This window comes from Neovison vison, chromosome 13, assembly GCF_020171115.1.
Source record: "Neovison vison isolate M4711 chromosome 13, ASM_NN_V1, whole genome shotgun sequence".
Classification (NCBI taxonomy): Eukaryota; Metazoa; Chordata; class Mammalia; order Carnivora; family Mustelidae; genus Neogale; species Neogale vison.
Window position 1 is genome coordinate 100,063,809 of NC_058103.1, and position 18,491 is coordinate 100,082,299.

General features: G+C 54.4%; 1 protein-coding gene across 1 annotated transcript in view; it reads right to left on the bottom strand.

The window, feature by feature from the left end:
* Positions 1-3,278: 3,278 nt before the first annotated feature.
* Positions 3,279-18,491, bottom strand: part of SMAD6 (SMAD family member 6) — a 74,363-nt gene continuing 59,150 nt past the window's right edge. The window contains exon 4 of the mRNA XM_044230083.1: positions 3,279-3,878. Coding sequence (XP_044086018.1) covers positions 3,337-3,878 — 542 coding nt within the window. The 3' untranslated portion in view covers positions 3,279-3,336. The remainder of the gene's footprint in view (positions 3,879-18,491) is intronic.

The window sequence follows — 18,491 nt, forward strand, 5'->3', positions numbered from 1 at the left end:
CTCCTTGCCCAGTCTCACATCGAACAGCTCAGTTCGGCTCAGTGCCCGAAAGGAGGACCAAGGCCTGACAATATAGGAGAGCAGAACGGGGCCTGTGTCCTCAGGCACAGGCCTGAGGGTGGCAGCTGGGAGTGAAAGGGTCTGGCCTGGCAGGGGAACCCGGAGGTGGTTTTCCTTGAACAGTATGGTCCTTAAGACATCATTCTAGAATCGATGTCATCTGGCTGCATGGGCACCCTGAGAACCTGGAACGTGGCAAAAGGAAGTCACTATATGGTCTGCACAGAGTATACCTTGTGGTGGGAAGCAGGCAATCTGGGTCATATCCGAACTTCCACAATTAAGGGATTGAGGTAAGCACATCCCTGCTCTGGGCCTCAGTTTCCTCATCTATGAAATGGGTGCGAGTGTCGATCCCTGTCCCTCTTGTTCCCCGATAAAGGCGGATTGTGACCATTAGTTGTAGAAGTAATCCAGGCATCATGGGGTGACAGGCTGCTTCTTCTGAGAACAAAGAATCCCTCTCAAGAGACTGGTGTTGGTGAGCCCTATGCCCCGAGGGGAACTTGGGTGGGTGCAGGGCTCAGCCCACTCATTCCTGCCCACATCCCAGCCCTCCTGCTGGAAAGCCCCTACAGAGAGCTTTCTAAAGGCCCTCACAGGACACTTGGGCGGCTCAGTCAGTTAAGCATCTGCCTTCAGCTCAGGTCATGATCCTAAGGTCCTGGGATCGAGTGCTGCGCTGGGCTTCTTGCTCAGCGGGGAGCCTGCTTCTCCCTCCCCTGCTTCTCCCCCTACTTGTGCTCTCTTGCTGACAAATAAATAAATAAAAATCTTAAAAAAAGAAACCACAAAGGCCCACACAGATCACCTCCCCGGCCCACTCAGAAACCAGGCACCCACTCCCTGCACCTGTCACCCCAGCACCTCATCCTGACATCTAAGGGCCTGCTTCCCTTCCCGGTCCCGACCCTGTGTTACTAACAGCTGACATGTGCTGACAATGGACCAGGAACGGTGCGATGTCCTTATTTCTCCCAATTCAAACCTACTTCTCAGGCAGGAGCAGTTTTATCCCCATCTTATACCCCCTTATGGTAACACTGAGGCATGTGGAGAAGTCTTCAGAGTCGGTCTAGTTGGCAGACACTGGATTTAAACCTGGCTCCAGAGCAGGAGTGTCTGGAGACACTTCTCCTCACCTCCTAGCTGTTGCACGCGACGGATGCCTCCTGGTCTCTTCCAGTCGCACTGCACCACCCCTTTGCTCCGGTCCTCTCCACCACCCTCAGCCTGTCACTTGGCCCTGAGTACAGGAGCCTAACGCCTCCACAGAACTGGCTCCTTGTTCCATCTTGTACTCCGCTAACTGCCTGAGCCTGAAGCCCCCCCACCCCCCCGGCACTGACCCTACACCCAGATCCTGAGTGGGCATCATCAGGACAGGGCCTCGGTGTGGGGCATCCTGGTGTGTCCAGGGCTTGGCAACATCAGAGGCACCAGTGTGCCTCCATATGGGGACAGGATTAGCTGGGGTGGGGAAGAGTCCATCAGTAAATAACTTTGGGAAACAAAGTCAAATGGTGTATTTCTCAGAGGATGTAGTAGCCATGATCCCGCCTCCTAACAGTCACAGAATCGGGCAGTCCCTCCCTCACCGTCAGCGAGAATGGTTCGAGCGATAACAGAATGTGGCGAAGGGATGCGTGTCACTTTCGAGCCAAGGTGATAAAGGATGGCAGCTTCACTCTCATTTGGGTTGTCTGCTCTGGGGGAAGCCATGTCATGAGTAGGCCGGTGGAGAGGCCTGTGTGGTGAGGGATTGAGGCCTCCAGCCAACAGCCACGTGAGCGAGCTTGGAAGCGGGTCGTCCAGCTCCAGGCAAGCCTCAGATGACTACAGCCCTGGCGGACAGCTTGACTACAGCCTCACGAGACCCTGGACCAGAACCGCCCAGCTGAGCGCCTCCTGCATTCCTGAACACAGAGACTGTGAGAGATAAGAAATGTTAGTTTCAAGCTGCTACAATTTAAGATAATTTATTACACAGCAATAGATAATACACATGACTTCTCCCAGCACTTAATATGCTAATGTAAATCTCCAAGAAAGAAGATATACAATGTAACATTCCCCTTAGTTATCTGGCCAAGGAAGCCTTCTTTTTTTTTTTTTTTTTAGTTTTCTCAAGAGAGAAAACTCATTTAATATGGCTCTGGTCCTACAATTAAATGTGACTTCTAACCCTGATCTGTTACGAGCTAGTCCTTTGCTCTTTCAGAATCTCCACTTTTCCCTTTTATAGAGTAGAAACAACCAACCTGCCTTTGCATAAATCATAAATACAACCCCATATGGCCCTAGTTCTGAGCTCTTTGGTGAGTGGTGGGAGAGTGGCTTGTCTAGGTCTTAAAAAGACCCTCACCCTGGGGCTCAGGTGGGTTTTTGAAGGCAGCAGGTGGGCCTCAGGCCCATTATCTTTTTCTTCCTCGGACCATTACCCCAGAGTGGTGAAAATAAGTGTCTTCTTCCAGCTTGTGCACAATGCAGAGATGGGAGACATGGAACTGTGCCTCCCCCATCAGACTGGGAGAACTTCTCCCGCCATATACACCCGCCCCATCCAGAGGATTCAGTGTAGCCATGGGCGGGAGGGAGCACCAGAACCTTCTCTGGCCTCAACAGTAAACATATGCCCTTCCTCCCTTCTCAGTTTATCCCCTCTACTCTTTCCCTGGTAAAAGACAGATCAAGTTTCAGGATGCTGAATGTGTCAGAGACCCACGGGAGCCCGATACATCCCTCTTTGTTAAAAAGAAGACATTAAAAAAAAAAATCATAATGCGAATACTTTATTATCAATGAGTGACTGGTATTAGCTTTTTGTCTGGGCATTAATATTGGAGAAACCATACACCAAACCCAGGCTTTTCCACCTAGCTCTGCTGTATCGTTTTCTTAAAAACAAAAACAAAAACAAAACAAAACGAAACAAAACCACAAACACACAACAAAACGAAAACCAAAGAATAATAATAAAGGAGGAAGGAGGAGAAGAAAGAAAATATATTTGTATTGAAAGAATTAGAAGCCAAAGTGCGTCTTTCTTGTTTTGTCCATATACACACATTGCACCATACATAAATAATTACATTGTAAAAATGACTCCATAATTACAAGTATAATATATATTTCCATATAATATATAAAACTTTATATTAAATCTAGGTAGATGATATTTGGGGGGGAGGGGTGTCGTCCGTGGGGGGGGGGGAGTGGGGAGGGCTGTGTCTCTGGGCGGTGGGGCGCGGGGTGGGGGTGGGGCGCGGGCCGCCGCTATCTGTGGCTGTTGAGGAGGACCTCGAGCCAGCACGGACAGGAGGTGATGAACTGCCGCGAGTAGCAGGGCCCCCAGCCCTTGGCGAAGCTGATGCGGACGCTGTTGGGGTCGTAGGGCCCATCGGCGGCGTCGGGCTCGGGCCCGTGCTGAAGCAGGCCTGAGCGCTCGAAGTCGAACACCTTGATGGAGTAGCCGGGCGGCACCTTGCGCACGACGAGGGCGCGGCCGCCGGGTGCGTCGAGCGTGGGCGAGTTGACGAAGATGGGGTGCTCCGCGCGGTTGTAGGCCCACACGCCGTCGGGCTCCTTGCTGAGCAGGATGCCGAAGCCGATCTTGCTGCGCGTGCGCCGCACCGACTCGCTGCGCTGCTCCAGGTTGAGCTGGCCCAGGCAGAAGCCGCTGCCCTGAGGTAGGTCGTAGAAGATGCTCACGGCCTGCTCGTACACCGCGTAGAGGCGGCCCACGCGGGTCCGGTGCTCCCAGTAGGCCACGCTGCACCAGTGGCTCGGCTTGGCGGCATCCGGAGACATGCTGGCGTCTGCGGGGCAAGCACAGGGCATGGGGGAGAGGGGGTAAGTGGGCGGCAGGGGGCGGTGCACAGGGGCGCCCTTTCCCCAGGCCAGGCGGCTTGGCTTTTCCATATAAAGTACGGTGGGGTTTCCAGCGCTCAGCACACCTGAGGGCAGCGCTGCCCTGAACTGTAACTCATGGGAGAACAGACCCCTAACACACCCGCCGAGGGGAGCACCCGAGTTTAGGAGCCCACGGAGAAGGCAAGTCACCCGCTGTGTGCTCCGGCTCCGGGTATGCAGACAGGAACCGCACCCGGCTCCTGTCCATAGAATTTTCCAAGCTCAAGTTAGCAGGAGAGGGATAAGCGCCCCCTTCCCGCACACACACCCAAAGGAAGGGCTGCACACTGTACTTCTGGCTACACCTGACTCACTGGGTCCTCCCATCACTTCGGGTCGAGGCCACCTTCTCATTTTACACAAGAGGATCCAAGACTTGGCAGACACCAGCAGCCTGCCAAAGGCCACACAGGGTCTGAGCCCTGCCTGCCCAAGCCTCAACCTGAACAGAGTGGGATTAAGTTATTGGGGGGGCATACATCACCACTCGAAAGGGGACTCGGGCACAGGAAGACATGGTAGGGTGGGGGGAGTTGGCCCCCAGAACCCCTTCCCAGTTTTGAGCAAGACTTGAGCAAGATGCCTAGTTTCCCAGTCTCTCTTGGCACAAAGTACAGATTTTTACCCGAACTGCAGCCCCTTCTGCCACATGGGAAAGCTGAGGGTCTCTGAATGTTAAAGCAAAGTTGCTTTTGTTAAAGCAATTGTTAAACTGCTTTGATTGTTACACTGTTAAAGCCAGGGCTCCAGAGATCACCAGCTCTCAAAGGTGTGTGCTGCCCCTCTCTGGCCCTCGGTTTCCCCAGCAAAGGGACAGCAAAGGGGTGGCCCAGATGACTGGAATCCCTTTCCCCTCCAGCTTGAGGCATGTGTGCATGTCTGGATGAACAATTTTCTGACACCAGACTGAAGGTCACACAGAGGCCAGGGCCTGTCAGAGGGGCTGCCCCTCAAGGACAGTGGGCAACCCCCTCTTTGCTGCTTCTCAGATTCTGAAGCTTTTGCACATCTGGCCCTTCCTTTGAGGTCAGCTCTGAGAAGCAGGTGGGCTACCCTGTGAGGGGACATGTTCCCACACAGCCCTTGGATGGGGCTCATACTCAGAGGGAGAGGTTCCCCCGAGACTATGATAGGAGGACAGCAGAGCACTCCATGGCGTAGCTTCTCCAAGAGTGAAGTCCAACCAAACCCCAGGAAGAAAACACAGCTAACAACCTCATTCAGGAGCCTGGGCGAGGTCAACTGTCTACCTTCAGCCCAGCCCCGCCTAAGAAACCCCAGAGCAGCGGGGTGACAGGGCCCCTCAGATCTTCCTATGCCCTGGCAGGCCCGCCTAGCCACCTAGCAGGAAACTGTCTCCTCAAAGGGCCTCCTGTAGGCTGCCAGCTCTGCTGAGGCCTGGGACTGGGCAGAGCCCCAGAGGGTGTGCCCCTCACCTTTGGCCTGGCGTCGTGGTCCCAGACACAGGTCCCCAGGCCACTCCCTGAGAATGTGTTACTTTGCCTCATAGTCCCCTCCAGGCTCCTCCTGGTTCTGGCCAGTGGGGGGATGGAGGAGGAGAGGAAAGACCCTGGTCCTTGCCCTCAGCTGACTTGCCCTAGGCCAGCAAGTAGAGAAACAACTTTGGCGTGGGGTGGGCGACCAGGCTGCTGGCAATTAGGCCGGTGCCAGCAGGTGGCCAGCCAGGTACACTGCAAGCCACGGCCCCTCTCTCCATCCATCCATCCTCCATCCAGTACAGCTCTGAAGTTTCCAAGAGAAAGCAAAGCAGTGCCGTCCCAGCCTGGCCGTGAAACCCCAGGACCAGTCTTCTCATAAGCCATGAGAATTCCTTTAGTGCACTAGAAACAGAGAGGTAGGGGAGCAAACATCTGTGCTTGGAGAACGTTGGGGGACAGAGGGAGCAACATATGTCCCCTTCCTCCCAACAGCCTTGGATCACTTCTGTTACCACCCTTTCACAGGTGAGAAAACTGAGGCCCAGGGAGGTGCCATGAGCTGATGGAGGGTATACATGAGGGAGTGCCAGGCCACACTCTGGAGTGGTGGGAGGCTCTCCTCCACACTCCGGGTAGACTCCCCGCTGAAGCCCCCGCACTGAGCAAGTCCTCTCCTTCCCTAGGCCTCAGTGTTGCTGTGTGTAACCAGACTGCTCTCACGGTCTGAATCCTAGAGGTGCTCACCCACTAGCCGGTGAGTCATACCCCCCCCCCGCAAAGAAAGGCCTTCGCTCCCCAAGGGTGCACTGCAGCTTCACTGAGGCTTACTACTGCCCCAGCTCTACAGAGAAGGCTCAGAGGGCCACCCAGTCATAAAGTGGCAGCTCTGCCCCAGGGTGGAGCCCCTCCATCATAAAAGGCAAAGAAGCACTTTGGCAGTCTGGGGGAGGGGCAGTAAGGGGAGGAGGGGGGTTGAGAGTAATGGAACTGAAGGCCTTTGAGGGGGATACTTCCTGACCCTCTCCTCTTAGCTCCTCCCACCCAGGCCAAGTCAAATGCCCCTCATCATTTACCCCCACATCATCAGTACCCATGTCCCAGCCTTGCTCCAGCATTCCTCATGGGAATTGGATCCTGTGCTTGGGAGATTAACCCCAGAGCTATCCTAGGCCTCTAGGGCCCAGCCTGCCCCAACTATCTGGCTCAGAGACACTGCCTGGGCCAGGCCTCAACTCCCACAGCCTCTATGGTTAAGCAGACTGGGTAACACTTCATCACACCTGGGCTCCTGGCCAAGTCTTCCAAATTCCAGAAGATAGACTGCTGCCTCCGAGAAGCCCTCTCTGATCTCCCCCTCCCATGCACCTGCGGCCTTCAATGCAGTCACTCCTGATGCCTGAGCAGGTGTCTGTGCTGTTGGTCAGTGCCCCTGGCTGGTCTAGACTTTCCAGGAGGAAGGGGTGTGCCTCAATCCTCTTTACCTCTGTCCCAAGACTGCATGTATCCCCAGGGTGCTCTCAGAACATGCTGAAAGGGAAGGAAGGAAGGAAATAAAATTCATCCTAAGGGTCAGCCCAGTGCCCTCACCCCCAGCTCCCATTGGGTCCTGCCCAGCTGGTAGGGCCGGGGCTCTCGGACCCCGAGGGACAGTGGGCAAGGACTTAGGTCTGAAGTCTCCCAGAAGCAAGCCAGCAAGTGAGCCCATCACCATGCTTAGGGTCTCCCTGTCCCCACCCAGCTTTTAGGGTCTTGAGGCCCCGGAGGTTAAGGGACCCACTGATACCATCTTGTCCAGGGAGCCCCAACACCTTGGGCTTTCGCAAACCAATACATTGTTCAACAGAGGGATTGTGGATGTACTGGGTTACTACTGTTTTATTTTGTCATGTATAGACTTATTGAAAACCTCAAGACTGTCGACTACTACTAGCACAGAAGAAAGTATAATTTGATACTAATGCAACAGGTAGGACCTAAATCAGAAATGTACAAGTTAACATGATTAGATATAAGAAATGTTCTCATCTCTTTCACTGTGGACCAGTGAAGATGCAGTGCAGAGACTGGCCTATGGAAACCACTAATTGAATCCAATGTCCTTGTGCCCCATGGACGGCACCCCAGGGATCCAGTGGGACTCACCCAAGCACACACAAGAGCCGGATAGCAGCACTGGGACCAGAACTTGGGACCCTAGAACTCTAATTTAATGCCTGTCACAGGAGCCGAAGGGTTTCAGAGTGAGACAGACCTAAGGCTCTCGCCACTGACTGGACGTGAGGCCATGGTCCAGCCTCTGAAGTGTCCCTAAGCCTCAGTCTGCCCACTTGTAAAATGGACTTATTCCTGACCCAGTGCCTCATTTATATAGTTCATCTTTGGGTTTTCTGGAAACTCCAGGAGCAGATCAATCGGGTGCAGAAAGAAGCAGCTGTCTCTTTACTGGTTCCAGTGCTGGCCCTAACCCTTCACAGGCTGGGGCCCCTTAGGGGTTTCGGGGGTCACAACCCAGGGTCACCACCATGGGAGGTTATGATAGGACAGTGGATGGCAGCGCCCCTCACTAACTGTACAGCACTGTACTGATTGGAAAGAGTTAAGTTTCTAGCTTGGAGCCTGAGGTTAAAGAGGGGGGCTCATTAGCACAGGAATAACGAACGGAGCAAGGCATGGCTGAATGTCTAGAACCAAGTCAAGGGCCACTGTGGCTGTTTACACACACACACACGGATTCGGGTCTCATGAACTGTGGTAGACACAAGTTGACCAGCTCTCTGCGAGTGAGGAGTCCAGCCCCCCAAATTCTGCCCACCCCACAGTGGCAGAGCCCCACTCTGTGGCTCTGCTCTTCGTCCTCAGCCCAGCTGCTGCTCAGGCACAAGGGGACAGTCTTCTGCAGAAGATCTTTTTCTCCTCGTGGCTCCAAGGCTGTGGTCCCGCCATCAACCTAATTAGGAACCAGCTCCTTAATTGCAAATAAATACCAGGGAGTCAGAGCCGAGTGAACAACATCAAAGATGACCGCGCTCTGACCGAAACTCCTGCTCACTACCCCCTGCTCGGGGCCTGGCCTAGTTCCCAGCCAGACTCTGGGTCCTGGCTGGGAGGGCTCTGGGCTGGGGGTGGGAGGAGAGGAGAGCCGCGGTCTGGCGCTGTGTATGGGGTGGACCTGGCAGAGTGGCCCCAGGCTGGGGGGTCAGGAGTCCTGCCTCTGGGCTTGCACCGGGCAGTCCCTCTTCCTTTCCCTGGCCTCTGGCTTCCCATCTGAATAATGGGCTCAAGATTTCTGTGGTTTAGTGAATGTTCACAGCAGCTCTACTTGGAATCACCTGAACTTGGCAGACAGCTCAGATGTCCATCAACAGGAGAATGGATATTAGGGACTGAGTATTTGTGAACCCCCGAAATTCAGATACTGAAATCCTAAGCCCCAGTGTGGTTGCCTTTGAAGGCGGGGCCTTTGGAGGGTGATTTGGTCATGAGGGTAGAACCCTCCTGAATGGGATTAATGCCCTTAGAAGAGAGACCCAGAAGAGTTCCCTCACCCCTTCTGCCCTCCTGAGGATACAACGAGAACATGGTCACCTATGAACCAGGAGTTGGGCCCTCACTAGACACCAACACTTGTCAGCACCTTGATCTTGGACTCTCCAGCCTCAGGAATGGTAAGAAATAAATACATGTTTTTTAAGCCACACAGGCTACAGCATTGTTGTTACAGCAGCCCAAACAGACTAAGATCATGGAAACACAGAACTAAGGGACATGCATAGGACGGAATCCGACTCACCAATAAAAAGGCACAAACTAGTGAAACACACAACAACGCGGGTGAATCTCCAATGTGTTGTGCTAAGTGAAAGAAGCCAGACACAGAAGACAGGCTGTTTGTTTCTATTTATATAACATTCTTGAGCAGACAAAACGAACCTACGGTGATGGAAATCAGAACAGGGATTACCTCTGGGGAGCGGGAATGACTGGGAGGGGGTGTGAAAGAACGTTCTGGAATGATGGTCATGTTTGACATCTGGATTGGTACCATGGCAACCAGGGTGTACATGTACATGTACATCCAAAGGCACCACCTATACTCAGAAGAGTGGTGCATTTAAGTGTAGCTATGATGCCTTGAAAGCAGGAGTATGTGCTGCTAGGGCAGCTCCCTATGGCTGCCCTGGAATGGCCTCAGCAGGGCTCTGCGGTGGCCCAGGGGAGAGCCCCTGTGTTTCCAGACAAGGCACCAGTGACCCAACCTCCCCGTGGTGCCCACATTCCTGCCACCAGAGGGTGGTGGACACATGTGGTGGGCAGGAGGAGACTGGCCCACAAGAGGCACTCTCCCCTGTGCCCAAGCCAGCCCCTCTGATGGCTGGCATTCCTTCCTCTCCACCTCCCAACATGTAATTGGGGGGGGGGGCACCAAGGGAGCTGACTGCAGCCTGGGGGAGGCGGGAAGAGCTCAAATCCCAAGAAAAGCCTTTAGCTTCTTTGAATCAGCAGTTTTCTGTCAAAACAAGGGGCAGGAACGTTCCTGCAGGCTCCCCCGTGGGCTGCACGCTCCAAAAGTCTGAGCATACGCAATGCAGCTTGTTTTCCTCGTGATCACCCCCTTTCAGTTTGGCCAAACTGCCTCGGACCCGGCCATCCTGTGAAGGGATGTACCCAGGTTCAAGTCTCTGTTTCCTCAGGCTCTAAGAGAGTGAGATGGGAAGGCTCAGAGCATTGGCAGGCTGGAACCCTGAGTCCTCCTGGTCTCCAGGGGCTTGGCAGGTTAGCCCATATGCCTCAGTGTTCAAAGCGTTTGCTGCTGCCTCCCAGCCGCCTGGGGCCACAGCAGCCTCCCTGCCTCTCCCCGGAGTTGGACAGAAAGAGCTGACACAGCCACACTTCACATGAACAGAGAGAGCTAGGGCAGACAGACCCCGACCCCACCGAGGGCTGGGAAGGGAGACTCAGAGGTCCAGAGAGGTGAAGTGACTTGCCCAAGGTCACCCAGTAAGCTGGCAGCAGAGTCTGGAGAGGAGCCCCCAGAGGGCTGGCTTTTCTAGTCCCCTTTTCACAGGCCGCACTGGGGCCTCCTGCCCTCCGGGAAAGCTCCTTTCTTCTGTCCCTTGTCACGCCTGTGGCTTCAAGTTCCCGTCCAGCCGGCAGCTTTTTCATCTGCGGCTCCCAGGCCTGGGAGTAATTATGTGGCCCTGGATCTGGTTAACCTAACACCCCTTTAAAAGCCCTGTTTGCCCATTAGATAAGTAGTTTTTGTAATCAAACGTAAGGGGGGAAAAGGAGTTTCCACTTAACCTTCCTTTGTCATTTTAAGCTGCAGAAATGGCTTTGGGTTTTGCAGCAAGTTCAGAGATGCAGCATTCATTAGAGGCTCTTTTTTTTCTTCTTCTTTTTTTTTCCTTTGTTAAGGGAGGGGGAGACCATTCCTTTATCCATTGGGCTCTGGCAGTAAAAGCAGAGAAGGAATGCGCACGGGGCCGTGTCATGTTAATGGTCAACAGCTCAGAACGAGTCTCTCTGCTGAACTCTTTCCAAAAGCAGGGCCCAGCTGACAGGAGTTTCCTCTTATTCGCTCCCACTTGCCCCTCCCCACCCCCCACCTCAGCTCCAGCACCTTTGGCTCCTAGAGGAAGCCAGGCTTCCAAGAGGAAGTTCCTAATCGGTCATTACATCACGGGCGGTCTGGCCACCGCTGCTGCCTGCCCAGGGTCCACCTCAGGGGCTCTCTCAATCTCCGGGGCCGAGGACGGCGCTGGCTACCCCCGCACCCCCTCTCCCCGGCAGCCAGTAGGCCAGCCAGCTGCTCTGCTTGGGGATTCCCCACCCACCCACCCCCAAGACAGGGATGAGATGGGAATGCCAAGGGGGAATGACAGCAGGAGAGGAGGGAGGCCAGGAATCACACAGGTCGTGTGGCCCAAAAGGACAACTTTGCAGAGGAAAAAACTAAGGCCCGAAGACGTAAAGCGACTTGCCAAGGCACACTGGAAATTCACCACTCGGCCAGGACCCACTGGGGGTCTGCTGCGCAGGGCTGGACTTAAGAACGTGGTTTCAGGAGCAATGAGTGCTTCCTGCATGTGAATCTCAGTTCTGCCACTCACCAGCTGTGACATCTTGGGTATACGACTTCACCTCCCCGGACCTCAGTTTCCTAATCTGTGAAATGGGGATGCAATCATTGCTTACTTCAGTCAGGCTGCTGGGATTCACTTCAAGGGCACCAAATTAATGCCTGGTTCGCCACAGGCGCTCCGTAAGTTACAGCTGGTCCCTATTCTTACTAATATTATTAACCACTGTCAAATCTTATCTTTCTATATTATTTGTCTACATTATTTAACAGGCTGAGTCGGCTCTTTGGTTCATAAAGGTTTTCGCATTAGGTAATAATATCTACAGAGATAAGACATGCCAATGGAGTTGAGAATTAAGGGGAAATAGCAGTAGTAATAAAATAAGCCAGCCAATAATACTAATAATACTATGTATTGGCCGCCATTGAATGAACCGTTACCAGATGCCAGGCAGAATACGAAGCACTTTAAATGCACTATCTCAACATCTGGCGAGTCACTTTTACACTTCACCAGCCCTCTCAGTCACTCCCATTTTAAGATGAAGGAACCGAGGCCCGAAGGTCAGGTCACGTGTCCACAGCCCCCAGCTAGGAAGCTGCAACACTGGGATCTGAGCTCGACTATGTGGGCTTGGAGACAGGGGACTCTGTGCTACCCCGGTGGCTGCAACCTGGAGGAGAGCAGGGTAATGCCACTATCAGGGACCACCCAGCCAGGTCCACTCCGAGCTGGCAGGGGAAGGTTCTATAAAGGCTGGACCTAAAAAGGGGTCCTTGGGGGTGCCTGGATGGTTCAGTCAGGGAAGCGTTGGACTTCAACTCAGGTCATGGCTCCCTGCTCCGTGGGGGGTCTGCATGTCCCTCTGCCTGCCACTCCCCCACTAGTCACATGCACCTGTGCTCTCCCTCACTCTCTAATAAAAAAAATCTTCTAGAAAAGGGGGGAATCCTTGGATGTGGCACTGTGGTGGGCCACCACCCCACCACGTGCTGCCCACTTTACATTACCAGGAGGGCAGTGCGGTTTTCGAAGAGCGTAAGGCACAACGGCTACCAACGGCCCCTACAGAGTCCCACAAACATACATACTTTCTTCGTGTTTCAGTTTTCACACACCCCCTCTACCCTTCCAAAACCCGATGAGCGTTTTCTAGATGCTACAGTGCAGAACAGTGGTTTTGGGGAAGGGATACTAACCCCAGCGGAGTCCCGGGGGGGGGGGGCAGGCACGCAGGCTCTTTATCCATGCTCTCTCTAGAAGTTGCCAATTCCATCCAAGAGATGGAATCATCCCCTTCTCCGAGGACAGAGCCCGGGTTGGCGGGGCCACAGGGCAATGCGGGGTGGGAGTCCTGAGTGGTGGCCTCACACCCTCTGCTGGGCCCTTCATGCTGCCTCATCAGCTCCCTCTGCTCTTCAGGGTGGTCCGCAGAGCCTCCGCCCTGGATGGGGTTGGGGGCGGTGTGCTAGCATAGTCTGTGGCGAACACAGGCCATAACCGGCCTTCTCTAGGGCAAGGCCTGTGGGGCCCTGCAGGAAGGCCTTTCTTCCAGCCTCCGCACCCTGTCCCTGGCCTGCTTGACCTCGCATCTCTGGTGGAACAAAGTGGCAGGCTGGGCCATGGTGGGGAAGGTTTCCACTCCTTTTTCCTGTGCTGTATTCAAACAAGTCCTGAAAAGCAAACTCCTGGTGCACCCTTGACAGAAAACAAGTTCCCAGCCGGGCCCTAACACACAGGACTGCTCCGTGTCCCCCCACAACCCCACCCCACTTTCCCCAGGACCTACTGCTTCAGGGAGACCCACCAGGGGGGCAACACTGGGGCCATCAGCGTCCATCTCGCTCTGCCGCCCCGGTGAGATTGTTTCAGTCTCCCTGTACCGAGGGAGCAGTGGCTTCTCTCCCTGTGTCTCTGTGCCCTGTGGTCCAAGCTCCCTTCTTACAACACTCTGCGGGAGGCTACAGCCTCCCACGGCCACTCCGGAGGCTGCCATCAGCCTGGAGGACCAGACGACACTAGAAACACCGTGCACTTGCCTGGACCAGCCTGGCCCTCCTAAAGGAAACCCAGTCACCTAAGCCAGAGGCAGAAGAAGACCCCCAAGGAGGCGGGCCTGGGACCCAGTCCAGAGTCGGGGAGAATTCTGGTTCGCTGGGCCCTCCGAGGGAAGGACGGGAGACAGGTCGGCCGAGAGGAGAGACAGCGATAAGCAGCTTAGAAAAATCAGCCCCCATTTTCAAGAAGGAACTAGTTTCTGCAACAAAAGCCTCTGAACTTTGCTCCCATTCCAAGTCCTCTTTTGTCTTATCACAAAGTCGACTCTGAATCTGTTTGTTTGTTTTCTTACGCAGAGACCTACTGGGGTGGGAAAGCCTTCCTTTTCATATTGTGCCTGGAAAGATTCTGAAATAACACTATTTGTGCAAGATCATGAAGCTGCGCACCACCTGGGTCCCCAGGAAAGAGGCGGCAGTTATGAGGCCCCCCCAGTCCTCCCTGCCTGCAGGTGGGCCCTGCTCATGGCCCAACTCCCGAATTCACACACAAACCGGGCCCCTCCCAGGTCTTCAGGGTTCTGGGTCCCCGGAGCCGGGTGTTCTATTTTTCTTCTTCTTCTTCTTTTTTTAATATTTTATTTATTTATTTGTGTGTGAGAGAGCGCGTGCACAGGGTGCAGGGCTCAATCCCAGGACGCCGGGACTATGACCTGACCCGAAGGCAAACACTTCAACTGAGCCACCCAGGCACCCCGTGAGCTGGGTTTCTGTCTCCAAGATTTAGGTGCCAACATTGGCGGATTCAACCCAACCTGACTTCCCTGTTGGATCCGAGACCACAGAGAACAAAATCGACCCTTTGGGGGGTTCAGATGGGGTCAGCCTGGGCATGTGGGAGAGGTGCAGGGATGCAGTCTATGGCAGATGGTGGGGAGCTCCGGGGTCCGGGAGAATGTGGGACCCCTCTGCTTTCCTTTCCTTTCCCAAATACAATTTTACTGGAAAACCTCCTGCCCCGGACTTCTGCTTGGACCCAACATAAAGCCATAAAAGCAAAATACCTCAAAATCGCCCTCCATCAGCCTGTCTCAGCCCTCAAGGGCAGGAACCTAAAGCTGGTACAGAAATGGCCCGAGGGATAACAGATGAGGCCCCCCACTGCCTGGACCCCTCAAATCCCTGGCTCTGTCACCTCCTGCCACTGGGGTCCCTTAACTCCCTGTGCCTTGAACACCCTCCTCTTTGTGTACTTCGTCCACCCTACTCTCCTCTGATCTGGCAGGCTCCTGAGACTGCCAATTTGCAAAACTGGTCTGTGGGCAGGTCCCTCCATCTCTGAGAGCCAGGACCGGCTACGTACTTTTGGGGGTCAATACGAAAATGAAAACGTAGGGTTCCTTGTTCAAAAATTATTCTGGGGCCGCCTGGGTGGTTCAGTCGCTTAAGCATCCAACTGGATCTCAGCTCAGGTCTTGATCTCAGGGTCTGGGAGTTCAAGCCCCACATTGGGCTCCGCATTGGGGGAGGAGCCTTCTTCAAAAAAGGATTTAGAATTTCAGTGGTGAAGGGGTGTGTGTGTGTATGCGTGCGCGCTGGAGGGAGCAGAGGCCCCACCCGAGCACGGGTCTGGAGTGAGGCATGTGATGCACACCAAGAAGGGAGTCTTAGGGAGCACTGGTTTCCCCTTGCAGAGTACCTCACTCCAGGGGAGTTAGCGAAGGTCCTCACGACAGTTTCCTCCCCTAATCCCCAACATTTGTCAGACTCCTGCTCACTCAGGATCCTGTTGTCACTACCCTGGAAAAGCCTTCCTCCAACCCTGGGTGTGACCACATCCTGTCTGATGCTGCCATTAGGAGGGCACGCGTGTCCAACCCATTCACCCGCGAGAGGACTGGCCCTGGATGAGGCTGCCCTCGGCTCTGCTTCTCCTCCCCTGGGCCCCGGCGCCACGAGCCTGACAGGGTGCTCTCCACAGTGGGGTGCCAAACGGATTTTACAGCTGGGAGCTGGGGGAGCCACTGGGAAATCCCTGGGTCATCCCCTGGGTCTTCCCTGGGTCTGAAAAAGGTGAGCAGCCACACCTGTTCCCAGTTGACAGGTGACAACATGGATGCTCAGAGGCCCGGACACCGAAGCAAGGAGGGCGAGGCTTCGTTTCTACTTGAGGATCCTCATGAAGCAGCCCGGCCAATGGAACCCCAGACCAGCTCACTATGCGCAAGGCTTGTTTCGGTGCCCCCCCGCCCAAATCGCCTACAGCCTACAGTCATCTGTCTGGCAAAGGGGGGTGGATTTCACTTCGCTGACTTGCTAAGTCCATGAGGGTGAAGGGAACAGAGGGGATGGCTCTGAATGGAAGAGCCAAAGAACAGGGTGGGAGGCTGGTTGTCTTCTCTGCATAGCTCTCAAAAATACGCTTCATCTTGGAGCACCTGGGCGGCTCAGTGGGTTAAAGCCTCTGCCTTCGGCTTGGGTCATGATCCCAGGGTCCTGGGATCAAGCCCTGCATCGGGCTCTCTGCTCAGCAGGGAGCCTGTGTCCCTTCCTCTCTCTCTGCCTACTTGTGATCCCTGTCAAATAAATAAATAAAAACCTTAAAAAAAAATACGCTTCATCTAACACCAGCCTGTTGTTATTTACCAACAAGACAGTGTCGTGTGACCTCTGCCAAGCACACCTGCCTTGACTTTACACTACAGGCGCAGGTTGCCATAAGCACCCCCAAAATAAAGTACCAGAGGCAGGGGCATTCGATTCAAAAAATAATCCCCGTGTTAAATCCTCTTTTCTAAGATATCCTTTTGCGACACAAAGGTGCATAAACCACACCTCTTCAGTGAACGCCGAGTCCAGCCTGGTGGGTTTTCTTAAAGCGAGGGTTGCCTGGATCACTCTTGTGTATTTCTAGAACAAACAGGAGGGCTTTGTAATAAGCAAAAAACTAATATTGACTGGAAAGATCATTAAGCCACAATTAAATACTAATATTTGCCGTAAAGAACACAGTAACCGGAGATTTAAATGTTCCCTGCAGAAATGTTGCAAAAGGACCCGCAGGCTTGGCACTGGCTCACGCTTGTGACCAGGTCTCCCATCTGTGGCGTGCTACCGTGTGCGGCTTGAAGCCGTCTCGGCCCAGGCTCCGAGCTGCCTGTCAAGGGCTGGCTTGTCAGATCTGGGGCAGGAGGTACAGGGGAGGGAAGGTGCCAGTCAGTCCACCATGTCAGGCTAGCAGGTGGACACAGTCCCAGAGCCCCGGCCCCACGCTCCAACCTCAAGTCCAGTACTGGTTTCCACAGCCTCAGGAGGCCAAGCTTGGTTCCCACAGCCCCAACAGCCCAGGCCAAGAAAGGTGGCCCTCCCCCATCAGTGGTGACGGGATGCTGTTTTGAAATGTGGAGGGCTTTCTGATCCTCCAAGCCCATCATTCGTAAGTGACTCTATTTTAGGTTATGAAATCTAAAACTCAGAGGGGTGGGTGGGCTGACTGGCCCCTGGTCCTCACGGGTTAACAAGGAAGCAGGGCAGGGCTTGTCTGCATCTTTGGAGGCTCCTTCTACCATCACTGCCTCCTGCCAGGCTCCTCAGGAAGGTGAGCCATCACCTCCGGAATAGTTATGTATTTCTCAAAGTAATCCTTCGGCCTGTGTCTGAGCACCCATGGCCTCACACGGCAGGGCTCAAGTCACGAGAGCAATGGTCCTATCAGCTATGCTTCTAACTGGTCTGCCACGGCTCACTTTTCAGCTCAGAGGGGCATAGGGCTTATGTGCCATGACCAAGTTCATAATCCTTGACAAGAAGCCCAGGGAGACATCTGGGCTGAACCCAACTCATGGCAATGCCCAGTGCCTTCTAGAACTGCCTCCCCCTACGGAGGGCTGTTTGCAGTCACAGGGACCCAAGTGCTAGTGAGAGAAAGAAGTATCTTTGCTGAGACCTGGGCAGGCTCTAAGGGACTCCTAGAGAAGGAGGGTGAATAATCGTGTCTGTACTGTTGCGCGTGGGCCCGGCAAACACGAGCAGAGCTCTGCAAAGTGAGGACCCTGCCTACAGCTGCCATAGGCATCCTCTGCCATCGCCGGGCTGTCACTGAGGCCTCATCTCTGGTCATTCCCTGGGAATCCAGTTGCTCCTGAGCATTTCATTTAACCCTGAGAACAATCCAGGCATAATCTTACAAGGAAGGAAATGGAGGCTCAGGGAGGTTAAGCCCCCTGCCCAAGGTCACATGGGCGAAAGTGTGCAACTGCAATTCCAGGCAGCCAAACCTCCACACCCACCACTCCCTCCATGCCTCCTCTAAGAAGAGTGTGTCCCAGCGGGCACTCAACTTCCAGCCTAGACCCAGCTGGGCCAGGTGCCCAGGGCCAAGTCCCTCTCCCTGCTGTCTCCCATGGGTGTGCCTCACGCCTTCTCCACCAAGGCTGGCACCAGCCCCACAGCCCCCCACCCTTTCCTCCTCCCTTCCAGTGGGCACGAAGGGCCGTGCAGGCCGCCAGCGTCTACATTCCTGGAGCACAGGCCCACGTCGGGCCCACTAAGGAGGATCCCAAATAATTCAGCCCATAAATCATGGCCATTGTGAATTTCCCTCTTAGCCACAGGCAAAGTTGAACTTCTCCTTCCCGCACTGGAGTTAACCACTCTTTGTTCACTGTATCTCTCTCGCAGCTCCGCCTGGCTGGGGGCCAGCTCTCAATTATTAATTAATCTGGGAGGCGCAGGTTGCATTCCTGGCCGCCTAACCACTTCCTCCTCGGTCAGCCCGGGCTCTCGCAGGCCAGGCCCACGGAGCGGCATCACGCCTCCCACAACGTCCCAGCCCTATCTTGTGGCCATCGCTGCCAGAAAAGACACTTAAAACCAAAGTGAAAAATAACAGCACCAAAACCAAACGTCCAGAAGTCTCCTTCTCTGGCTCCATCCCAAGCTGGGTGCCACCATCACCCATCACCATAAAACTGTGACATGCCTCAGTTTCTCGTCTATGC